Source organism: Mus musculus, chromosome 8 (assembly GCF_000001635.26).
Source record: "Mus musculus strain C57BL/6J chromosome 8, GRCm38.p6 C57BL/6J".
In the NCBI taxonomy this organism is placed as follows: Eukaryota; Metazoa; Chordata; class Mammalia; order Rodentia; family Muridae; genus Mus; species Mus musculus.
The window spans coordinates 120,340,997-120,363,422 of record NC_000074.6 but is presented as its reverse complement, the minus strand read 5'-3'; the positions used below and the strand labels follow the sequence as shown (position 1 = coordinate 120,363,422).

The window sequence follows — 22,426 nt, the reverse complement described above, 5'->3', positions numbered from 1 at the left end:
GAGGAGAGAAGGAAGGCTCTAGAGTTGGATAAGAAGCCACTTGGATGCACATACCTGGGCTCTAATTTCCTCCATCCACTGCCGCACAGACCCCAGCTCCCATTCACCCAGTGAAAGCTTGCGAGTCCCCCACACCCCACCCCGCCCGCCTAGGCCAGCCAGCATCACACAGACACACACAGACACACACACACACACACACACACACACACACACGGAGGTAAGAGACCCACAAATTGGAAGGAACAACATTTCCAGATGGGAATGAAGCTGAAGAGAGAGGCTACAACCCCGTGAGCAACTACTAAAAGCTGAACGGAATAAGCCCCCGAGGACACAGGGAAAGTGTCACACATATGTGGCCTTCAGGAGGGTGGGCCAGGCTAGTTATAACATTGTCTCCCTAGGGCCCCATGACTCTTCACCCACAGGGCCCACAAAAGTCACTTCAGTGGCTCCGAGCATAGTCTTTGTGTGTGTTTACGTGCTTGTGTGGAGACTCAGGGAGGGGCAGGTACACACGTCTGTGTAGGTCAGACTCTGATGTCAGATGTCTTCAGTCGTTATCCTGTTTTTGAAGACAGGGACTCACTCACTGAGCTAGGCTGGGTGGCCCGCAAGCCTCAGGGGGTCATATCCTTTCTCCCCTTCTCCAATTCAGGGGTCACATGTGTGAGCCAACACACTCAGCTTCTTCATGAGCCCGCTCCAACCCAAGCCCTGAGCCCACTCCACTCCAACCCAAGCCCTGAGCCCACTCCAACCCAACCCCCTTAATCTATCTTTGTCATTGAAAATGTCTATCTCCAACCTCCTGGGGTAGAAGTTCCAGTTGGCGGTGGCACTTCTGGGTCACAGCACAGCAGGCACAGAAATCTCCCCTGATCACAAGCCATCAGGAAGACACTAGGTCTGAGCCAACCCTTGGGTTACCATTCCCCACTGCCCCACACTGAATACCCTTTCCTCTTTGTTTTATGAAAATTGAAACTGGTGGCAGGCCACACGGCCACACACCAGCCAAGGAAGTGTAGAAAAGACAGTACATCCCAGTGGGTGGGAGCCATCATACACGGAAGACAGATCTGCCAGGGATAAGGACATGGGCCTATGTCTCAGCACTAGGAGACTGCCGCAGCAGAGCCATGAGTTCAAGACCAGCTTGGACTTCGGCATGAGATACCCCACCCCCACCCCGCCCCTTACTGAAAACAACAAAACAATTTTTAAAGAGAGGAAGAGGGCACAGCAGGGAGCATCAGACATTGGTGCTAGGAACACTGACAAGATGGCAGCGTTTCCCAAAGTCCTCAGCCAGCACCAATGTGCTGATTGGAATGCAGGCCCAGCTGAGCATGGTGCTCCATGCCTGCTGTCTTAGCTCTCCAGAGACTAAGGCAGGAGGATGGAGAGTTCCAAGCTAACCTGGGCACCATGGGCAGACCCTCTGTCAGAATAAAATGTCCACTAAAACAGTAAGGGGAAAGGAGAAAGAGGGAGGGTCGGCTGGTCTCTGCCCGTGAGCCCCACTGTGCCCAGAGGGACTCCAGGCCTTCTCTCTCTGGGTAAAAGGCCTCTTTACTGCCTGTACCTTCAGAGGCCTCTAGACTTCCTGCCCTGACTTGCAAGCCATGTTTCCAGCATTATGAGATGTGCCCAAGAAGATAAAAATCACTGCGAGTGGGAGCCAGGCATTGGATCCCAGCTCCACTGGTAGCACCCAAGGGAGTGGAAGGTATAGTGAGGTGTATGGCAGGTGCCCGGGAGGTCCTACTGCAGAGGAGGGTACTGGGGGGGGGGGCGACGTGTAGGGAGCAGCATCCCTCTCTGCAACCCTGGAGCAGCTGTGGCTCCCCAACCATTGGCAGAACCTGTCTGTGCCTGGTGTCACCACGCTCAGCTCTCCACATGCCGCTATGGGCCGTCTGCCAGCTGAGTATCCTTCTCTGCCTTCCTGGTGACAGAGGCAGCCTCAGCCAGAGCCCATTATTCTGACAAAGAAGAGGAAAAGAGGCGGGATTGCTGGTGATAAGTAGAGCCCTCCTTCTGTGTGCTGGAGTCATGCTGTAGGTCAGACAAGGCCGCCTCTTGTCTTCTGGTCAGTGTGCTAGTTAAATTTTTGGTCAGCCTGATACAAGTTCCAGTTGTCTAGGAAGGGGAACTGAGATAGCTCCCTCCATCAGATGGCCCGTGGGCAAGTCTGTGGGGCATCTTCTTGATTGATGATTGATATGGAAGGGTCCAGCCCACTGTGGGCGGCACCACCCCTACGTAAGTGGTTCTGGATTCTCTAAGAAAGCCACGCGGAGCAAATCAGTAAACAGTGTCCCGCCACGGCCTCTCCTTCACATCCTGCCTTCAGGTTCCAGTCTTGGCTTCCTTCAATGGATTGTTACTGGATCTGTAAGCCCCCAGCCCCATCTCAAGGGTTTTATCACAGGGATAGAAAGCTTAACTAAGGCAGGTCAGGCAGCATCCTTGTGCCACAGATGAGGAAACCAAAGCATGAGACGACATCCGGCTTATACCAGAAGCTCAGTAGAGCCAGGTCTTAGTCCAACAAGCCCAGATCCACGCGTGTGAAAATGCTCATATCCTGGCTGCACAGCACGCAGCTTATTTAACACATGACAGGAAGAAAAGGGGGGATGGGGTGGGAAGGGCAGTTGGAAGGAGCATCCCTACTAGACACAGCCCCAGCACCCAGAAACCCTCTCCATGGCTGCAGCTCAGCCCAAGGAACCTGTTTCTCAGAACCTGTGATCTCAGGAGATGCCCCTGAACCCAGAGTCACTCCCACCCCTCAGGGACAAAAAAGATACAGGGCCAGTCTTGAGTTAGGAAGATGGCACAAAGAAGGCCTGGAACAGTGCTGTTCTCAGAGGGCTCTGGGAAGAAGGTGGGAGATAGGAAGACAGACAGACAGACAAATAAGCAGCAGAAGCAGGGAGAAGCTCTGAGGAACCTCAGACCCTGCCTGCACCTGGAAGGTATGGAGGGGGCCAGGCAAGGAGTGTCCCCCACAAGGGCCAATTAATGAGTGTCCCCACAAGGGCCAGGCAAGGAGTAAATTTCACAGGGTCCTAACAATGAATGTCCCCACATAGGCCTGACAAAGGTGTCCCCAAGGAAGCCAGGCGCTGGCTACAAAGTGCTGCAAGGCCAGATCCCATTCCCTGCTGCAGAGCAGCTCAGGGCCTGAGGACAGTGGGAGTCCTGGGGTAGCCTCAGAGCCAGGAAATGGGGCCTTAGTAGCCTAGGCAGGACATAGGCTCAAGGCTCCTTGTCACTGTGATCCAACACCTGACAAAGGCTGCTTATATGCAGGGAAGGGTTTCCTCGGGGGGGGGGGGGGGGGACTTGGTGGGAAGAGCAGCTGGCAGCAGGCAGGAGGAGTCACATAGCATCTGCAGTCAGGAAGCAGAGAGGAGAGTGGCCGCTTGGTGCAGAGACAGAGAGACAGAGCTTTGCCCAGTCTCTCTTCTCAAACACAGTCAACAACAGTGCTTTATCATAGCTGTGGTGGCAAGGGCCTTCCCGCTTCCCAGGTCCTTCCAAGGGAGCACGAAGCCAGCCCCGAACCTTGAAGACAAAGCCAGGGACGTGGGGACCTGAGGAACCCTGTCCCCCAAGCAGGACCTCCACAGCAGAGCATTCCTCTCCACATCTGTCTGCTCCTGCCCTGAACAGCCCAGCAATTCTGGTGTTAGGGTCAGCAGAGTAGCAGACCCCATAAGGCTTCCCCGTCCTGATCAGGAAGCCCAGCTGGGTGAAGGCTGCAGCAGCAGCTACTGAGACGCTGCCTGGGGGACAGGTTAGCAGCAAGGTTGTCCCAGGACAGTCCCAGGACAGCTATCGGGAGATCATGGTAGATGAGCCAGGGAGGAGAGGATCAGCAAGGACCAGGATGATGGGTGCTCTGCATTGCAGACCCTGAAGACAGACATGGGGATTGATGGCCAAGGAATGTTCCAGAAGGAGGACCAGGCTTTCCCTATAGCCTCTCAGAAACTGACCCTGTCCATCCTGAATTCCCTCAGTGAGATTTGGGTGAAACTATATAGTCCAGGCTACCTAGTGATGTTCCTGCCTCACTTCCCTAGTGTGGAGATCACTGGTGTGTGTGTCTCTCTCTCTCTCTGTGTGTGTGTGTGTGTGTGTGTATGTGTGTGTGATATGCCCAGCTTAAGATTTATCACAGCAGCCGGGCAGTGGTGGCACACGCCTTTAATCCCAGCACTTGGGAGGAAGAGGCAGGCGGATTTCTGAGTTCGAGGCCAGCCTGGTCTACAGAGTGAGTTCCAGGACAGCCAGGGCTACACAGAGAAAACCTGTCTTGAAAACCAAAACAAAAGATTTATCACAGCAACCACAGTAAGCTGACATCTCTGGGTAAGATAGGCTAGGTGATAGCCTACAAGAGGAGGGATGGGAGGAGTCTTCAAGCAACAAAGGCTGTGCAGCAAGAGACAGTGCTAGGGCTACAGCTCTCCTACCGCAATGCCTCTCTCTACACAGCATCTGCCCTCACTGACCCGTCCATGAGGAAGCCGCTTTCCTTCCCAATGGCGGGTAATGTGATGGTTAATTCTGAGTGTCAGCTTGACTGGGTCTTGAATCACCTACTAGACAAACCTCTAGGCATAGCCATGAGGGATTTTCTAGATTGAGTTAAGTAAGCAAGGGAGACCCCACCTGAATGTGGGGTCCTGGACTGGATACAAGGGAGAAAATGAGCCACCCAGAAAGTCTTCTCCTCTCTGCTTCCTGACTGTGGATGCCATGTGACTCCTCCTGCCCGCTGACGGCTGCTCCTCCTGCCAAGTCTTCCCCGACACTGTAGCCTGGAACCCTGAGCTGAGGAAACCCTTCCCTGCATATAAGCAGCCTTTGTCAGGTGTTGGATCACAGTGACAAGGAAAGAGAGTTACACAGGCAGTAATGGTACCCGTGGGTAAACCAGCCTGTGGCAGCCAGGCTTCTGCACCTGTGTGCTGGTGAGGACATGGGGTCCTCCACCATCCACTGCAGTGTGTGGATGCCGGCATCTGGAGAGGGGGGGAATGCGGCCACAAACCCTGGTAGCCATTTATGCACACAGCTAAGCCCCAGTCCTCTCAGGTTAGGTCTCATGAAGCCCCATCCAAGGGATGCACACAGCTGGGAATGATGCTGGCATGCAGCTGAGAATGGGAGAGGCTGGGACCAGAGTGGCCGGCCATGGCTTTGGGTACACACAGCTCAGATCACCAGTGGGGACTGCGGCTTCTAGTGTCTCTGCAGATATGAGAAACTCCTCACAGGAGGGACTGCTACACCACCCAGAAATGACATGCAAAGCCACCATCCGTCTAACAGGGCAGGTGGCCACCCCCACGGCCATGCAGGAAGGACATTCAGGAATGACACACACTGCTGTTGTAGAGTGCGTAACCTACACAACCTTGCCTGGAAGCTATCACGGCGTCTTAGCGTTTGTGTCACCATCATGCCCCTGAGGCCAACTCAGTTGGATGGCCTCATTTCACGGTGGCTTCTGCAGTCGGAGCAGCTGAGGCTTTGGGAGGCCCTGAAGTTCACAACTTAAGGTTAGGGTATGGACCCTCTGTGATACTAAGGCCGTCTCCCTCCTGTCATTGTGGAGCATGTAGAATCACTTCCACTCCAAGGAACCTGTGCTCAGCACAAGGACAACTGCCTTGAGAGCCCTCCCCCACCTCGCCAGCTTCCTTCCATATGCGCATTAAAACGGCTCTTGTTCCAACTAGAGGCTCAAGGCTGTTAACAGAGCCAAGTGCCCCACACAAGACTCCAAATAACACCCTTCTCTGCAGAAGGGACTACACACCAGGCTATGGTTCCTTTGGGCCTTGTTAGCTAAAGGAACTGTGGCTTGGCTCACCATGGTCCTCACAGGATGGAGAAGTGGGCCCAAGGTGCCTGGCAGGTGCTGGTCCACAGCCCAGAACTGGATCTACAACCAGTAGTGGCTTTCCTAGTGCGGCACCCGGGTCAACGTTCCCCACACAAAGTTTAGCTACCCAGAAGCTTCACCATGGACAATTCCATCCCTGACATAGAGGTGGCCCTGTTCCCTAAGTGACACCAAATCCTATAAACCCTGGTGGGTAGAATCCAGTGGCTTCAAACTCATTGCTTTGCACAAGAATTCCTGGGCATTCTGGCCTAGCAAAGGCCTTTTCCTCAACTCGCTCCATACAGAGAACACTTGCAGGGAAGCAGAGTTGAGGAACAGTTGGCTGGCTGAGGTGTTTACATCCCTGCTAAGAAGTAGATGTCCCCTTCCTGCCCTGACCAACCACCCCCAGAGAGGACTATGCAAGTCAAAACTGGCTGAAGCCACCACAGCTGGGCTCTCGAGAGACTTCCCTGTAGCTAAGCTCTAAAAAGATGTGCTACATTGGTGTGTATGTGCGCGTATATGTGCATGCAATGTCCGTGTCCATGTCCATGTGTGTGCGTGTGTGTGTGTGTGTATGTGTGTGTGCATGAGAGTGTGTCCTGGGCAGGAGTCCGCATGCTTGTGGGGAGTCTGTGTGTGCACCCCTGTGTGCTTCAGATGTGTATAGGGCTGCTGTGTATCACCTGTAGTTATGAGCGGATGTTGGCTTTTGTGGAGTACAGGGTCTAGACCTTGTCTATGCACACACACGATACAGTCATGAGGCCTGTGCATATCTCTGCTAGGAGGACTGATTTCCCACCCGAATACTATGCAAGCGTTCGGGTGTCGGTGAGTCTGTGAGGCCCGTATCTTTCTCTGTGTTCTGTAGTCTTTACATCTTGGTATTTGCATGTATGCACCTGTGTCGGTGTATCCGTGTGTGTTGGTATGAACACAAGTGTGTGTACGCATGTCCATTTCTGTCCCACATGTTTGAGCACCTGTATTTACAAGTACACTCATTGGTGGTATATATGTTTGTCCGTGGTGGGGAGGTTCTGATCCATAGTCTCTGTGTGTATCTATGCACATGTTTGCATGTGTACCACATGTAACCCATCACCATGCCCCATGTGACCGGCCCTGCCTCAGGCAAACAGTGCACAGCTGGTGTGAGCCACAACGCCCACTGCTGGATGAGAGGTGGCAGGTGTATGATAATCCATCAGTCACCGTCAGATTCCGAGCCGTGCAGCTGCCCCCGTGGGACCTGACTATAGGCCATGTTCCTGGCCTTCACGGCTAGAAGCTGCCCTGGGCCATCCATCCTGGTGGGAGCAGCTGGCAGACGGGGCCCCGGTGCCCTGCCCAGCCTGTCACTGCAGGGCAGGCAGGACTGCCAGCCAGTCTTCTTTGTCTATTGACCTGGCCCCCAGCTCTGCTTTGCTTAGACAGCAGGGCTGTGCCCCCTGACCCTGTACCTTGGCTTCCTGACTCTCAGGGAGCACTCCTCCCACCTCCTCTCCCCCTCCCCCTCCCCCTCCCTCACCCAGGGCAGCCTCCAGAGCAAGTCAGTGTGTAACCAACTACCTAGGAGTTACCCTTGGGGACACAGAAGTGACAACACCTATCCAAACATTCCAAGCAGAGCTCCCTTATGGCCTGGCACTTTCTGGATTAGAGTTGAAGCAGGTGGTAGAAGCCAGACACAGGGTTCAAACTCCAGTACCCCACCACTGCTGTGTGGCAAGGGTGGGCGCCTCCGGCTCTCTGAGCCCACCGCACACTGTTGTGCTGACGTAAACACAAACACACACACACAAACACAAGCCTCTGCTTGCCTGAGTATCACAGAACACTATGGCCTACCAGCCACCAGGCACATCTCACGGACTCAGTACGGGAGACAGAGGATTGCTGAAGGCCCCTTAGCCCAAAGCCTTGGGTGCACCTCTCCCCACACACTGGCTGGCTCTCCTGTAGAACTCCATAAGGGGCTGGCCTGTCCCTCACCAGGAACATGGTTGGGCCCCTGCGGACACATCTCAGGGTAGACTTTCCCTGGAGGGGTGGGTAGGAAATGCAGAGACAAGGGTGTTTTCAAGACCCAGTCCAGAAAGGGGTGTCCTGGACCTTGGAGGGCTCTTATCAATTCAGAGCACCCTGGTTTCTACAGGGCATGCCTGTGGAACTAAAGGGAGTGCCAAGGGAAGTGTGGTCCGGGCAAGCATAGCATTCTGCCCACTGACCTGGGACAGCCAGCAGTATTAAGTGCCCAGGCTCACACACAGCACTTCCCTTGGTACCAGATGCCACAGGCTATGGAAGCCAGGCTTGCCCGCTGCCACGGCTGTTCACAGATGTAAGGTTCTGAGCGTGTTGGGTGAATGTGTGAGTGTGGGGGAAAAGGGGTGCTAGTCTCTGGCAGCATCTGCCCTGCACCCCCACTTTTCTGTATGGGCACCCTGTGCACACCTGCTAGTATCTGAAGCCCCTCAGGCCCCCAAGGCATAAGCACTTGGTCTGTCAGGTCAACCCGAGGACTGAGTCCATCTCATAGAAGAAAGGAGAATGGAACTGAAAGATGAATACTCCAGATCTAAGCCTGGGCCCGTAGTGGTCCAACCTATTGTGCCACACAGCCCTCAGCCCCAACTCCTGCTGTTCTCTAACAAGCTATGTGGCAGGTCTCTATCACCTCAGTGGCTTGTCAGGCCCCTGAGTCTCCACTCCTCCCCAGGGACAGCACAGACCAGGTTCCCACAGGTTCTCCTTAGTACATCCCCCTCCTACGGTGGCCCTGCAGGCATCCCTAGGACCTGAGAAGAGACTCTAAGGATACAAGTGTCCACTGCATCTTCAGAACCTACAGTGAAGGCCTCAGGAGCACACAAGTGGCTGATGGGCTCAGGAGGGCCACCCTAGCCACAGTTCCCTCGAAAACCACCGAACAGCAACAGAGGGATAAGAGGCCATCAACCCGGGAAGCCTCAATACAGCCGTCCTCCTGCCTGCTAGCCCAGCACTATGGAAACCTTGACAGGTGACTAGGTCAGTTGGTCCTCATACCCACTTCCCGCAGAAACTACCTGCAGGCTCGTGTTTGCTGCAGTGACATTTGCAAGCATGAATGAACAGTCACCGCACAGGCAGAGTCATCACAGAGCATGAAGAGAATTTTCCAAGCCCCAAGAAGCAGAAATTGAGCCCCGTACACCGAGGACCTGAGGTGGAGCCCAGCTCTGAACTCAGTGTCCCAACTCAGCCTCTAGAGCCGCAGCCCATGGGCTGGCTCAGGCCCAGCCCCCCATGTGGAGAGACGCAAGACGCTCTTCTACCTGTAGCTGTGAGGTCTACGCCATCTCCGTCCCAGCTGTCCCGGCTGCTCTGCTGGCTCGACACTGGCAGCGGCTCCTGGGTGGTCCTGATGCCCCTGGATAGACTGTCTGTGGGGGGCACCGGCTGTAGCTCGGGCTCTGATGCAGGAGCATGGACAATTGCAGGTGCCTCCAGGGGAGCTGAGGTAACCTGTAAGGAAGACAAACGAGTCAGGAAGGAGAGGGGCCTTGGGCTGTCTTTCTGTTTCCCCCTCACTGTGGCCTGACCTCTCCGGTCAGCAGTTCAACTGAGCTGGCATGACACGGAAGACTATGGACTCTCATTGTCTGGCCAGGAACCTCAGGCTGACACCAGACCTTGTAATACTGTGCGTGTCCCATCTCTCGATGTCTTGACACACAGAAGCCTCTAGCTTCTGACAGCCACCCTGGTGAGGATTTATGAGGGAGCCAGGAGAGAGGTTCAGCCTTACACAGCCAGTCCCTGGGGATGTCTGTATGCCGCCATGCACTGTATAACAGGACCCTGCTTGGAAGCTGGGATGGTTATCTCAGCTGTACCCTACAGATTAGGGGGAGGGGATGTCATTTCTCCAATTCCTTCGGGGAGCAGTCTCTTGGAGACCAGGCGGCATCCATCCTGTCCCGTTATGAATGTCAGGCATGGGTGAGGTTCCCCACTGCACGGGGTGACTGACTGGAGAGGGTTCAGGAAACCAGGGATACCATCCTTAGGGTCTTTGGGGGGAGCTACCGCTTAGCGTCTTCCCCTTTATAGCATGCATTTGCCTAGGCTCACTTCCTCACACAACGGGGGTTCTAAGTCCCTGCATCACGGGAGTCAAAAGAGAAGACATGCGTGGTAGGTCCGCTTTGAAACCACATTTTCTAGGTGTCAGCACACCTCTGTTCCCACATCTCACTCCAGGCTGCTAGGCACAGTGACTGCCATGTCCCTACCCAGTCTCTACAGAGACACCCGTCTGCATGCATGCAGGCAACCAACCCTCACCAGCACATCCTACTTGGTGAGTTAGGCTCTAAAATCAGAGTACAATATACGGGTGTGTGTGTGTGTGAGTTAGGCTCTAAAATCAGAGTACAATATACGTGGGTGGGGGTGCGGGGGGGGTCAGTTCTCTCCTTCCACCGTGTAGGTACCAGGGATCAAACACAGGCACACTGTGATGTTTGCTAGCAGACACATCCCCCCACTGAGCTATCTCACACGTGTTCTCTCGACGAGCCGCCTCACTTGCCCTTCCCCATGCATATTTAAGTTGTGGACACACGCGCTCAACAAAGAATTCACCAGTTACCACAGAGCTGTCCCACACACCCCATATCCAGACCTAGGACATTCTCACCTCCCAGAGAGAAATGGTCTCAACCAACCCATTCCACTTCCTGGCCATCGATCGCCCTTCTAACCACCCCCACCTACCCACCATACACACCTCTTTCTGCCCCATGACCCTGACTGTTCTATTGCCCGCCCCCACTTCAAGGCTGGGAAAACTGAAGTTTCAGAAGTGGCCTCAGTAAAGGGGATAAGTCACAAGCAGGGTCAGCCCAGGCCAGAGGGATTCCCAGGTCTAGGTGGGCGGCTGGGGCTAGCTCAGCCTCTGCTAGGCCATTTGGACCACAGGGAGCCAAGCCCAGGCTGGTGGCTCTCCCTCTTCTGCACTGAGAGTGTAGGGCTGCTAAGAAGTCATTTTCTATTCATCCAGTTATTTTTAATTTTTTTTCAAGTTTTTCTCTCCCAGGGCTTAGTTCCGTAGGAGTAGCACCCTAAGTGAGACGGATGTTCAGAGTTCCCGAGGCGAGCACAGCCCCCGCCAGCCCTGCAGGCAAAGAGGTAGATGAATTTACTGTGCTGTTTCCTGGAACACTTTAATTTATAGCATCCATACGGAGACACTGCCCAGCCACAGCCCCCGCAAACTCCACGGCAGGCATGCAGGCTGGAGCCAGGAGGCACCACATCGGGCCACACACATCATTTCTTCATTCATTTATTCGTTCCTTGGGACCTGGGGTGAGTCTAATCACTGTGGCAGGGACCCCTGAGTACAGATTGGGGCCCTACCCGCAGGGGCTTTGGCTGCTTCAAAATCTTGTCCTAAATCACCATGGAAAATTCTATCAGGGTGAAACTAAAGAAAGACAGTCATAGGGTTGTCACATCCACGAGGGGTGGCAGAATGCTACACTGCCAGCCAGGGACTCCTGCTGCCAGGGGAGGGTTTGTCCTTGTGCTAGCCTCTGGAGATGGGGCTAGAGGGGAGCAGAGGACTGTGAACGTTCTGTACTTCTTGTTCCATACCTGTGACCTACTTTTTCTCCTGGAGTAGAGAAACCAGCAGGGTTCTGCTAGGGCGAAGTAGTTGGGTAACTCTGTGGCACGCCTGAGAAGGGGTTGTAGGTGTAAAAGTGGCAGTTGGTACCATGTCTAGCAGAGAACCAAAGCAAAAAACATGTTCTTTGCTGAGTACCTACTATGTGCTGGCACCAGTCCAAGCCAGAATCACACAGTCCTTCCAGACACCCCCTTGCCAGGGAGTTGGCACAGCGACCTGTCTGAACTTGCACGGTAATTGGGGCTTTGAACTTTGAAGTGCTTGTCTGCAACCTCAGTCAGCTGTGAAGCAATGGTGGGATGAAGCTTTTAAACAGAGAGCAGCAGACCAAAGCTGAGAGTCGAGGGCAGGGGCAGAGTACAGGGTCAGTGCTGCAGAGATGGGGGGTGGGGTGTGTCTTCAAAAGCTGGGAGATCCAGAAGGGCTTCCTGGAGCATGTGGGCTCTGAACTTGGCTTTCAAGGGGAGTAGGGTTTGGCAGGGAAGGACAGTAACTTGGGTATAGAAGATGTCACCATCAAGAACCTTGTGATTGGGCCCAGTTTAGCTCTTAATTCACACCTTTGCACCATTCCCTTATCTGTTCCCCTGCCCACTCACCCAGCCACCCAGCCACAAGTCCATCTGTCCATCCATTCCCATCCCATCTATCCATCTGTCCATCTCCCTCCCATCCATCTATCCACCTACTTGCCCACCCATCTATCTACCCATCCACCCTCCCATCAACCCACCCACTCCTCCCTCCCTCCCTCCTACCTACCAACCCAGACATCCATCCACCCACCCACCATCCCTCCCTCTCTCCTTCTCTCCCTCCCTCCCATCCATCCATCCAACCAACCAACCATCCATCTATCTAACCATTATCCTCCATCTACCTATCTGTGATGACTATTCTTGCTTGTCAGCTTGACTACACCTGGAATTAACTAAGACCCAGTGGCTAGGTAGCCTCTAAGGGGTTGTTCTTGACTAATTATTTGAAATGGGAAGATCCACCTCAAATCTGCACCACACTTTCCAACGGTGGCCCCATACAAAGAACATCGAGGAAGCAAGCCTTTGCCTTTTGCCCGCTTGCCCTTGCTCCCATGTCACTGGCGTTAGAGCCGACTTCTTCCAGATTCCAACACAGACTGAAAACCAGTTGAGACATCCAGCCTTATAGAATGAACAAGTCCTGGATTCTTGGGATTTCTGTTGGTAGGTGACCATTGTTGGACTAGCTGGACCATAGCCTGTAAGCCACTCTAATTAATATCCCCTCTTGTGTGTGTGTGTGTATGTGTGTGATTCCCCCCGTGTATGTGTATATATATGTGTGTGACCCCACTATGTGTGTGTGTGTATGTGTGTGTGTGGTATGTGTGTCTATGTATGTATGTATGTATGTGATCCCCCGTGTGTGACCCCCCTTATATGTGTGTGTGTATGTGTGTGTATATGTGTATGTGGTGTTTGTATATATGTATGTGTGGTGTATATGTGTGTGTATGTGTGTGTGTACTTTCTGCTCTGTTCCTATAGGAAACCCTCCCTAACACTCCATCCACCACTCTATCTGTTCATTCTCACATCTACCCAGCTATCCGCTGTCCACCATCCACCTATTCACTCCATTCACCTGTTATCCAGCCACCAATCTATCCATCACTCATCCATCCACCCACCCATCCATCCACCTTCCCATCCACCTGTCTACCCACCCACCCCAGATGCCAGGGACAGGTGTCTGGTGAGCTTTCCCTAGAAGTGAGGCCCTGTGGCGCATCAGGCCTACTGTGTGTTACTGTCACAAAGGGGCTAGGACAGACATCTGCCCTTTCTCAGGGTGCCATGAACCACCCCACAGGGCAAGACCCTGAACCAAGTTAGAGCCAAGTAGGCATGGCTGCAGGATGCCAGCCCCGCCCTGCATCCCTTGTGCTTCTGGAAGCATCTGCCGCTGCCTTTAGAAGCTGCATCCTCTTTGCTCTTTGTTAGGAAACACTGACAACTGAGAGACGATTTGCATACAGGTTGAGATGTGAGGTAGGACTTTTGGAGCTCTGTGTGCTCTATCTCTCAAAGTCACACACAGAGCTCCCGAGTCCTCCAGCAAGACGCACCTGGGGACAGAGACTAGAGAACAGAGAGCACACATGTCCAGAGCAGCTTGGAAGGGGCCGTTCACAACAGCCCTCTGTCCTGGACATCAATGTCCCAGACCATGGCCTGTGTGGGATGAGTCCCCGGCACTGACACCCAGCGGGGAGGGAGAGAGAGAGAGAGGGAGAGGGAGGACTGACTTCTTCAACTTGTCTGCTGATCCCCGAAAGCATACTGAGGCACCCCCCCCCCCACTAAATACATGTACTGTAAATAAATAGTGCCAGTTTATGGCTTTTTGAACATTTGTGGGGTTGTATCATGTTAGAACATTTTATCCAGTTAACTCTGGGGACACCCTGGGAGTCTCCTTCCATTCCCCCAAACTCCTGGAAGTCAGTCTTCTCCCTCAGTCTCCCACTCCCTCCCCCGATCCCACTCGCCCCCACCCCCCCTGCAGCCACAGCTCCACTGCCTTTATACGCTCTCCTACTGGGGACATTTCACATTAATGGAGTTGTCACGTGGGACCTCTCATGTCACCCTTTCTCAGTTAGCATCAGTCTTCCTGTCCCTCCGTGTCTAGCAAACCAACCATGCATCTCTAAAACAGGCTTCAAGCTGCGGCCCCGCGGCAGCCTGAAGGCAGCCAAGCAAGACACTGGGGTCAAGCACCGGCTCTGTTATTGGAACTGTTCTTCTTCCTCCGGGTTCCAGGCTAGAGTACATCTCTCAGCCTGCCTGGGGCCGGGTCTCAGCCTCTCTCCCATATTGGGAGAGCTCAATGGTATGGCTTCTTTTCTCCAGTACTCCATTCTTTTAGCTCAGAAGTGAAAACACGGTGCTGCCTCCAAGAGGGACAGTGGAGTCTAGGGACTCAACTGCTCTAAGGCTGGGCAGTGCTGGTAGTCTGTGACCAGGCTGATGGCAACAGCCCAGGGCATAGGGAAAGCCACGGACTTGAGGGAGTACCTGTCTGAGCTCAGTTAGTCATTTGACACACACACACACACACACACACACACACACACACACACACACACCCATCTGCAGCAGAGGAAACTGAGACACAGAAGCCAGGCCAGCTCCTCAAGGTTAATTGGACATTTAAGGTCAGAGCTGTGAATCTAGGAGGGATTGTGTGCTCCGTCAGTCCGGTGTTCAGGTGTTCAAAATGCCAGCAGAACCCACACCCAACCAGGGCTCCTGTTTGCATTCTAGACAACGGGGTAGGGAGTGGGGTGGGGATTGTTCTGAGGCTGCAGCGGATTTCCCTCCAGAGCAAGGTGAGGATACTGGGACATGGGACAAAGAATCGCCGTGGGGGACACATGGCACAGAAGAGCACTGTGCCACCTACCCTCAGCCCACGAGAAGCCAGGCATGGAAAAGAAGACAAGAGCGGGGTTAAGGGTCATTCTACCCCTCATGTCGCAACTGCCAGCCTCCAGGGACCTGCCAGGGGCACACAGGCCACAGGCCACAGGCCCAGTACCAGCTGCCAACAATGGAGATACAGGCCAGCTCTGTCCTCAGGAGCCCCAGTCCCTTTACCCATCCCACCCTGGCTGTACCATCCTTAGAAACTGCATTGGCCCAGCTCCAGTGGGACTTGCAAGATGTCTTGTCAGAGGCCTGGAAGCACCGTGGGATGCCCTTGCCTCCCTGTGATGACTCCACAAAGCAGGCAGGGAATGCCAGATCCTGCACTAACGGGAGGGAGAGGCTTCAGCCCAGAGCACATCACTGCTGCACGCGTCGTCCCCGACCGGCAGACAGCTAAAGGGTTAGTGCGAGCAGAGCGGCCGGGCGTAATTGGAAAGTTATTAGATATGGAATACACACGGCACCCAGCAAATGAGTAATCAGGGGCTAATTAAGCACACGGCACAGCCGAGCGCACAGGGGAGGCTGGTGGCTTCCACATCTGTGCTGGCAATTAGGGGCGCTCCGGCTGCAGCTCCGGCTGGGGCTGGGGCTGGGGCTGGGGCGGGCACAGACACCCGCTTGGCAAAGCAGCACAGCTGGGGGGGGGTCTCTTCCCCATCACTCAGAGGCTGGAGGAGGAGGCGTCAAATCCACCAGCCTTGGGGACAACAGAAGGTCAAGAGGATACAGGGGACACCTCCACTGTCAGGCTCAGCAGCCATCCAAGTACCTGGAGAAAGGGGCACACGTGTGCACAAAGCCAGGGCAGGAAGCTGGGCAGTGATTCTGCTGGGTAGCCTGGCAGGAAGTGTGACTATGCAGTGATCTAGATAGAGAAACTGAGGCTGGGATAAAATTGGCAGCTCACCAGTCGGGTCCCCATGCCAGCAGGCACAGGGCACTCTCCGTGTCTGAGAAAGGAGCTGGTAGTCTTTGGAAGGCCACAGCCAAGGCTGAGGAAAGAAGAAGCCAGCCCTTATCTAACTGCTGCTACCCAACTCCCTGTCTCTCCTAGGGGTCAAGCTTCCACTCTGAGGGGCACTCACAGTCCATTTCCCACGGCTGGGCTCTGGTCAGACTGTCCCCGAAAGTCACGCTTCTTTCTGTCCATCTACCCCTGTACCCACCCATCCCACCATCTACCCGCCTGCCCACCCACCCACCTACCTGTCCAAACTATCCTTCAGTCCATCCACCCACCCATCAAGGGGTTCGTCCATCCAGTTCCCACCCACTTTATTAGCACCTACTATGTGCCCTGGCATTGTGCCTCAGACAGATGTGGCAGCTAGTGGGACAGCTGGCCATTCCTAGCCTTATGGAGAGGACGTGCTGGCTGGGCTGAATATTCAATATAAGTGAGAATGGGTAGCCCAGTGCTTGCTGGCCAGTCTGAAGGAAGTGAGAGGAAGGAAAGCAGGCAGCAGGAGGGCCGGGTGGGGAGGACAAAAGGTCTGTGTAGGAGTGGCCAGGCCTCACCAAGAACAGAAACTGAGCAGGGAGACACAATGATGACGGAGCCCCTGCAGCCTCTGGGGTACCTGCATCTGCCTGTGTGTCCCAAGAGGATGCAGGAGGCCAGATTCACTCTAAGGTGCACCCACATGCTTCCCATCACCTACACACACACACATACACACACACACACACACACACACACACACACACACACACACACACACGCCTGAGCAGCAGGAACACAGTCCCGGAGAGGTCAACATAGACCAGGAAGCAGCCTTGCTTGCTTTGCCGCTGTGAGCTATGTGCTCTCAGACATGGCTGCATCTCTCTGGGCCCTGGCTTCCGTGTCTGTGGGACAGGCTGCATCAGATACCTGGGTGGCTATGAGGGAGGACTGGTCAAGTGAGGGCTCTAAGGAGCAGAGCAGCAACAGATGAGAGGGTCATGGGAACACTGCTCAGGGTTGGCCAGCCTTCCTACCATACTGTTTTCTAAGCAACTGTCCCTGTCATGACTCCACAGAAGGGCCCCACTAAACTGTGAACCAGACTTCCAGGCAGGCTGTCAGCCGCTGTCATAAGCCTCTATCTGCAATGGCCCTGCCCCTTGCCCCCAAATGTCCCAGCCATCCTCAGTGAGATCAGGACTCTGTCCTTAGGTCCCATCCTGAGTAGAGATGGGTACTACCCCACTCATCATATCCCAGGAACATAGATTTGGGGTTTCCAGACCACCCCCCCCCTCTGAACAGTAGTCTGTAACCTCAGGGTCTGACCCAGCATCCCCAATGTAGCACAGGGGAGAGGCGGATCTGAGGCACAGGAAGAGCTGTTTTCAGGGATAGAGAACAGTATTTAGGGACCAAGGGAACTGCCAGAGCAAAGATCCCTACGACAGGGACATGTCAGAGCTACAGTACAAGTGCCTACATCAAGGAGAAGCTATAGGGCAACCATGGAAGGCCTCCTGACCCCAGGGGCCTCTAGCTCTCATGAGGAGTGAACTGGTGCCCTGGAAATGCTCTAAGTCATAGAGATACATGGTCTGATATGTATGTGCATGCGTGCATACTTGTCTATGCATGCATGTGTGTACATGTGTGCATGGTACATGTATGCACACATGTGCAAATGCATGCATGTGTGCTTGTCTGCATGTGTCCATGTGTGCATTTGTTTATGCATACATGTGTGTGTGCTTGTGCATGTGTATGCATGTGTATGTGCACCTGTGCATGCTTGTGCATCTGTACCATGTATGCATGTATATGCAAATGCATACATGTGTTCATGTGTGTGTGTGTGCTTGTGCATGCATACGTGTGTGTGAATGTATGTGTGCATGCATGTGTGCACTTGTTTATGCATGCAGGTGTGCACATGTGTGCTTATGCATGTATATATGTGTGCATGCATGTGAAAATGCATGCATGTGTGCTTGCCTGCATGTGTGTCCCTGTGTATACTTGTTTATGCATGCATGTGTGCATACATGTGTGTATGCATGTGTACACTTCTTTATGCATGCATGTGTGCACATGTGTGCTTATGCATGCATGTGTGTTGCCTGCATATGTCCCTGTGTGTACATGTTTATGCATGCATGTGTGTATATGCAGGACATGTGTATTTGCAAGTGCATGCATATGTGCTTGCCTGCATGTGCCCAGTGTGCTCTTGCTTATGCATGCATGTGTGCACGTGTGTGCATTTTATATGCACCTGTGGGCACAGGCATCACAGGACACCAGTCATTCTGCTCTATCCCTCTCTACCTTATTCCTTTGAGACAGGGTCTCTCACTGAACCTGGAGCTTAGCTGACAGCCAGCAAAAGCCCTGCAGTCCTCCTCCACTGCCACCACAGAGGTTGCGGGTGAGTGCTTTATTATTTTTTTAATCGCAATTCAGCCCTTCGTGTTTGCACAGCAAGTGTTCTTGCCTGCTGTGCCGTCTCCCCAGCCCCAGCTTTTGCTGTTTTTGAAACCTAACGACTGCTGCTGAGTGCATTTCAGGTGTGAGCAATGAGGCAGATCCACCGTGTGCCCTTCAATCCTCCCCATGGTTGCATGACGCCGTCTACAGCGCCTGTCACACAGGGTATGACAGACTCTGCTCAGACCTTCAGATCCGGCTCTGAATGTGTGGGCTTGCTTAACTCTCCACGGTTTCAGCCCTTGCACGGACTCCTAGCCCCAGCCTCAGTTAGACACAGAGCATCCCTCTGCCACAGTGTTCTTTCTGTCCCGGCTCTTCACTCCCAGCAGGCTGTTCAAACGGGAACCTACAGGATATGCCCTCTGGGGTCTTGTTTTTCTTACCAGACAAAACTCAAGGCCTCTTGATATCAGAGGTCTGCAGCTGGCACTGCTGGGCTCCTCGGGGAGTCTAAGCTGTTAGCTTCTGGTCGGTCCTCAGACTCAGTGTTCTAGAAGCCCAGCAAAAGGTTGGGGAGTTACCATTCCCAAGCTCAGCTGCCTGCTGGCCCTAGGCTCCCTTTGTGCTGGTCCCTCTCCCTCCAGGCCAAGGGGAGGTGTCTCCTCCTATCCTTAGGGCTTGTGCCTTGTCTTATCTGCTGGCCCTCAGCCAGGCTGCACCCCACTTCTGGACTCCCCTGCATGGATTATTATCTCTGCTTTCCCCAAGCCAGCTTCGGAGCTGCTTACTAAGAGTGGACTCGTGGGAAGGGTTTCCCATTCAGATGTGGTTCAGAGACGGTTAGCCACCCATAAAACCACACACAGCAGAAAGACTATAGATGCCAACCCCAGTGCACCTACAGTCAAACAGAGACCAGGAATTGGGGACTCACCTGGCAGGTGCTAAGGAGAGGGGAGAGTAGGCTCGGAGGCTTGCCAAAGCCCCCATCTGGGATCCTACTCCCCCATGCCCATAACACAATTGCTGTGAAACACGCGGAGCGCCACCCAGGGCAGACAGTTCATCAAGTGCTGACAGCCATCAGCAAAGAGATCAGGGGACTATTAATTTTTCTCCTTTCCCCTGCCAGGAATGTAACGGTGAGAAATGGCAGTTGAACCACAGGGAGGTTCCTCGGGGTGACAAAAAAATAAAAATAGCTCTAATTGAAGCTGATAGAAATTACACCCTTTGAAAACACGTCGGGATGCACGCCGGGGCAGGGCGCCTGTCACAGGCTTGTGGAAACTGGGTGACAGGCACAGCAAACAGCCCCACGGGGCATCATGGCATCCACTCGGTGGCTGCTGGGAGCTCCAGCAGTACAGGGGGAGATGGCAGTAGAAAGCCGTCCTGGGCATCCATCTCAGCTGCCCAGCTGCCCATCATCACAGGGGACAAATCAGTGTCACGAGAGGCCACGATGTGTCCTGGGTTCTGGGTGGTTCAAGGGACAACATCATTGTAGTCAGGCCAATGAGCTGATTACCAGCCTCTCTCTCTATCCCGAGGCCCTGGTTCCTGAAGCCCAATGCCCATGTGAACAATGGGAGGCACGGAGGACCCTGGGCTGATTGCCAATACTGCCCTTAAAAGCTCATGGTCTGAAGCCTGTAGGCTTGGCCAGTGTGTGTGTGTGTGTGTGTGTGTGTGTGTGTGTTTGTGTGTGTGTGTAGGTTATTTCTTCGCCACTGGAGAATTGAGCCAATTTAAACCAGATTAGGTTCTATTAAAGGCAGGTTTATTGAGAAGCTATTCTCGGGTGGGTGAGTTCACCAGCCCCAAGGACCAAGGCCAGGGAAGTCACCATGAGGAAGGGGGGTGAATAGAGGAGGGAGAGAGAAAAGGAGAAAGGGGCACATGCGCAGAGAGTGAAGAAGAGAAGAGGAGGAGGAGGAAGGGGAGGAAGAAGAGGAAGAAGAAGAGGGAGAGGGGGAGGGGGAGGGAAAATGAGACCAAAATGTCTGGATTAATTAGGGAAGAGTCTCTGGGGGAAGGGCAGCCTTGGGCTGGAAAGTTCAGGGTTAGGGGCAGACTGTGCCAGGTAGGGACTGAGGCATGCTGGGAGAACCTAGAGAACTGGTCTGCTTTGATAAGTAAAATATGCACCTCAGGCCTTTGTCCCAGGGTCCAAAACCAAACACGTGTGTGTGTGTGTGTGTGTGTGTGTGTGTGTGTGTGTGTCTGTCTGTCTGTCTGTCTGTCTGTTTATGCACGCACATATTTATAAATCCAGTGGCCATGGAATGACCTTTGTCTGAGGCTCCGAATCTGCTCACCACCTGCCCTGATGCTTTCCATGTGTTTAATTCATGCAGTCCCCACAGCAGCCCATGAAGGGCACGTCCACTATCACCACCCAGGTGAGACCCGGGGTTGAGAGATGTGCGCTTGGACTGACAGCCACGGACTCTGGGCTCTCACTTTTTACTGTCACCCTGCCCAGGAGGCTCCTGGCCTGGAATGCCTGTCCTCAAAATGAGAAACAGCAGTTCTGAACTCGCCCGGTCACCTCTGGAAGTAGGGACACCCACCTCGGGACATGAAGACTCTTCCTCGGTCAGAGCCTTGAGATGAACCTGAACTTGCGGGGCAGACCCTGTCAACCGTGCTCTGTGCCAGGTGCCTGTTACCCCAAATGAGAGGACAGACAGACAGATCACAGACTGTTTTTTCTGGGTCCAGGGACCAAAATAAAAGACATCAGAGGGAGAAGAGTGGGCTCAGGGATGAAGGAGCTTGCTGCCAAGCCTGACAGCCTGAGTTCAATCCCTGGAACCCACTTGGTGGGAGAGAACTGACTCCCCCAAGTTGTCCCCTGGCCTCCACATGTGCGCCGTGTCATACATGCGTGAACACACACAAAGTAAGAAATCTCAATGTCATTAAAAAAAAAAAAAGTTTTTTAAAGACAGGCATCCGCAGGGAAGGTGGCTAGCACTGTTTTTCTCTGTTGTTGTGCCAAGATGGAGCCTCACAGTCAGTACTGAGCAAAAGCTTATCTTAAACTCTACTTCTCCCCACTGCCTGAGTGCCAGGATGACAGGCTCAGGGCTGGCTGGTCTCTTGACCACAGATGAATCTAATTGAGAGGCTGAGGCAGGAGGATCATGAGTCTCAGGCCAGCCCGGGCTGCACAGACAGAACCTGTCTCAAAGCAGAACAAAGACCAAGAGACAATGAATGGCAGAGTCTCCTGGTGACCAGCGAACGGACGAACGGCAAGGGAGGTTTTCCTTTCTCTCCTTTGTGCTGGTGATACAGAACCCAGGGCCTCCCCTGAGCTAGGCAGGTAATCCACCACCAGGTCCCAACCCAGCCAGACTCTCGCTCTTTCTTTCTCTCTCTCCTTCTTTCTTTTTTTAGGAAGAAAAAAGAAAAGATTGGGAGGAACCCACACCCTCGCTCCCTCCCATTCCAGGGAAACAGCTATCACTAGAGACGCATCCAGACGACAGCAATTTTTGTCCCCATTCACTGCCGGCTTCCTTGAAAAGATCTGAGGGGATGATTGGCTGACGTGAGTCCGGGCTGAACAAAAAAAGGCAGAAGAGTGAGAGAGCAAGCCTCTCTGGTGGATGCAGTTGGAAGGGTGGGGTCGGATCTGTTGTGTGCTTTGATGTGTGGCGTGGGGGCTAGCCTGGGCAAGGCCAGCAAGCCCCTCAGGGAGGAGGAAGATTATGAACCATGCTCATGAAAGCCCTGGGTGGGCCCAGAACAGGTTAGCAAGCACTTAACCAGGCTTGCCATGTGGTTCCTGGCCCAGTGCACATAGTAGGACGCCCGTCAGCCAGCCCACTCTCCTCTAACAGGAAAGGCCAGGCGACAGCAGGGTGGTGGCTCATGGTAGCCACTGAAGCCCAGTTATGATGCCACTGCATGACCACCCAATACCAAACAAAAATGTGACTTAGAGATGTGCAGTG

General features: G+C 53.8%; 1 protein-coding gene and 1 long non-coding RNA gene across 4 annotated transcripts in view, besides 1 other annotated feature; one reads left to right on the top strand and one right to left on the bottom strand.

The window, feature by feature from the left end:
- The window catches only part of Gse1 (genetic suppressor element 1, coiled-coil protein), a 352,883-nt gene that overhangs the window by 217,961 nt on the left and 112,496 nt on the right, over positions 1–22,426 (bottom strand). For all 3 annotated transcript variants that reach the window (XM_006531145.4, XM_006531146.4, XM_006531147.4), the window contains exon 2: positions 9,244–9,433. In XM_006531145.4, coding sequence (XP_006531208.3) covers positions 9,244–9,433 — 190 coding nt within the window. The remainder of the gene's footprint in view (positions 1–9,243; positions 9,434–22,426) is intronic.
- Positions 14,346–16,097: an enhancer, noted in NCBI's record as "VISTA enhancer mm1642". NCBI's record gives its function as "enhancer in: hindbrain (rhombencephalon)[9/11] | forebrain[6/11]" and the evidence as "EXISTENCE:transgenic organism evidence [ECO:0001131][PMID:17130149]".
- Gm39264 lies at positions 18,169–21,212 on the top strand. The gene is made up of 2 exons (XR_879258.2): positions 18,169–18,456; positions 20,819–21,212. It is a non-coding gene; the product is annotated as a predicted gene, 39264 (long non-coding RNA).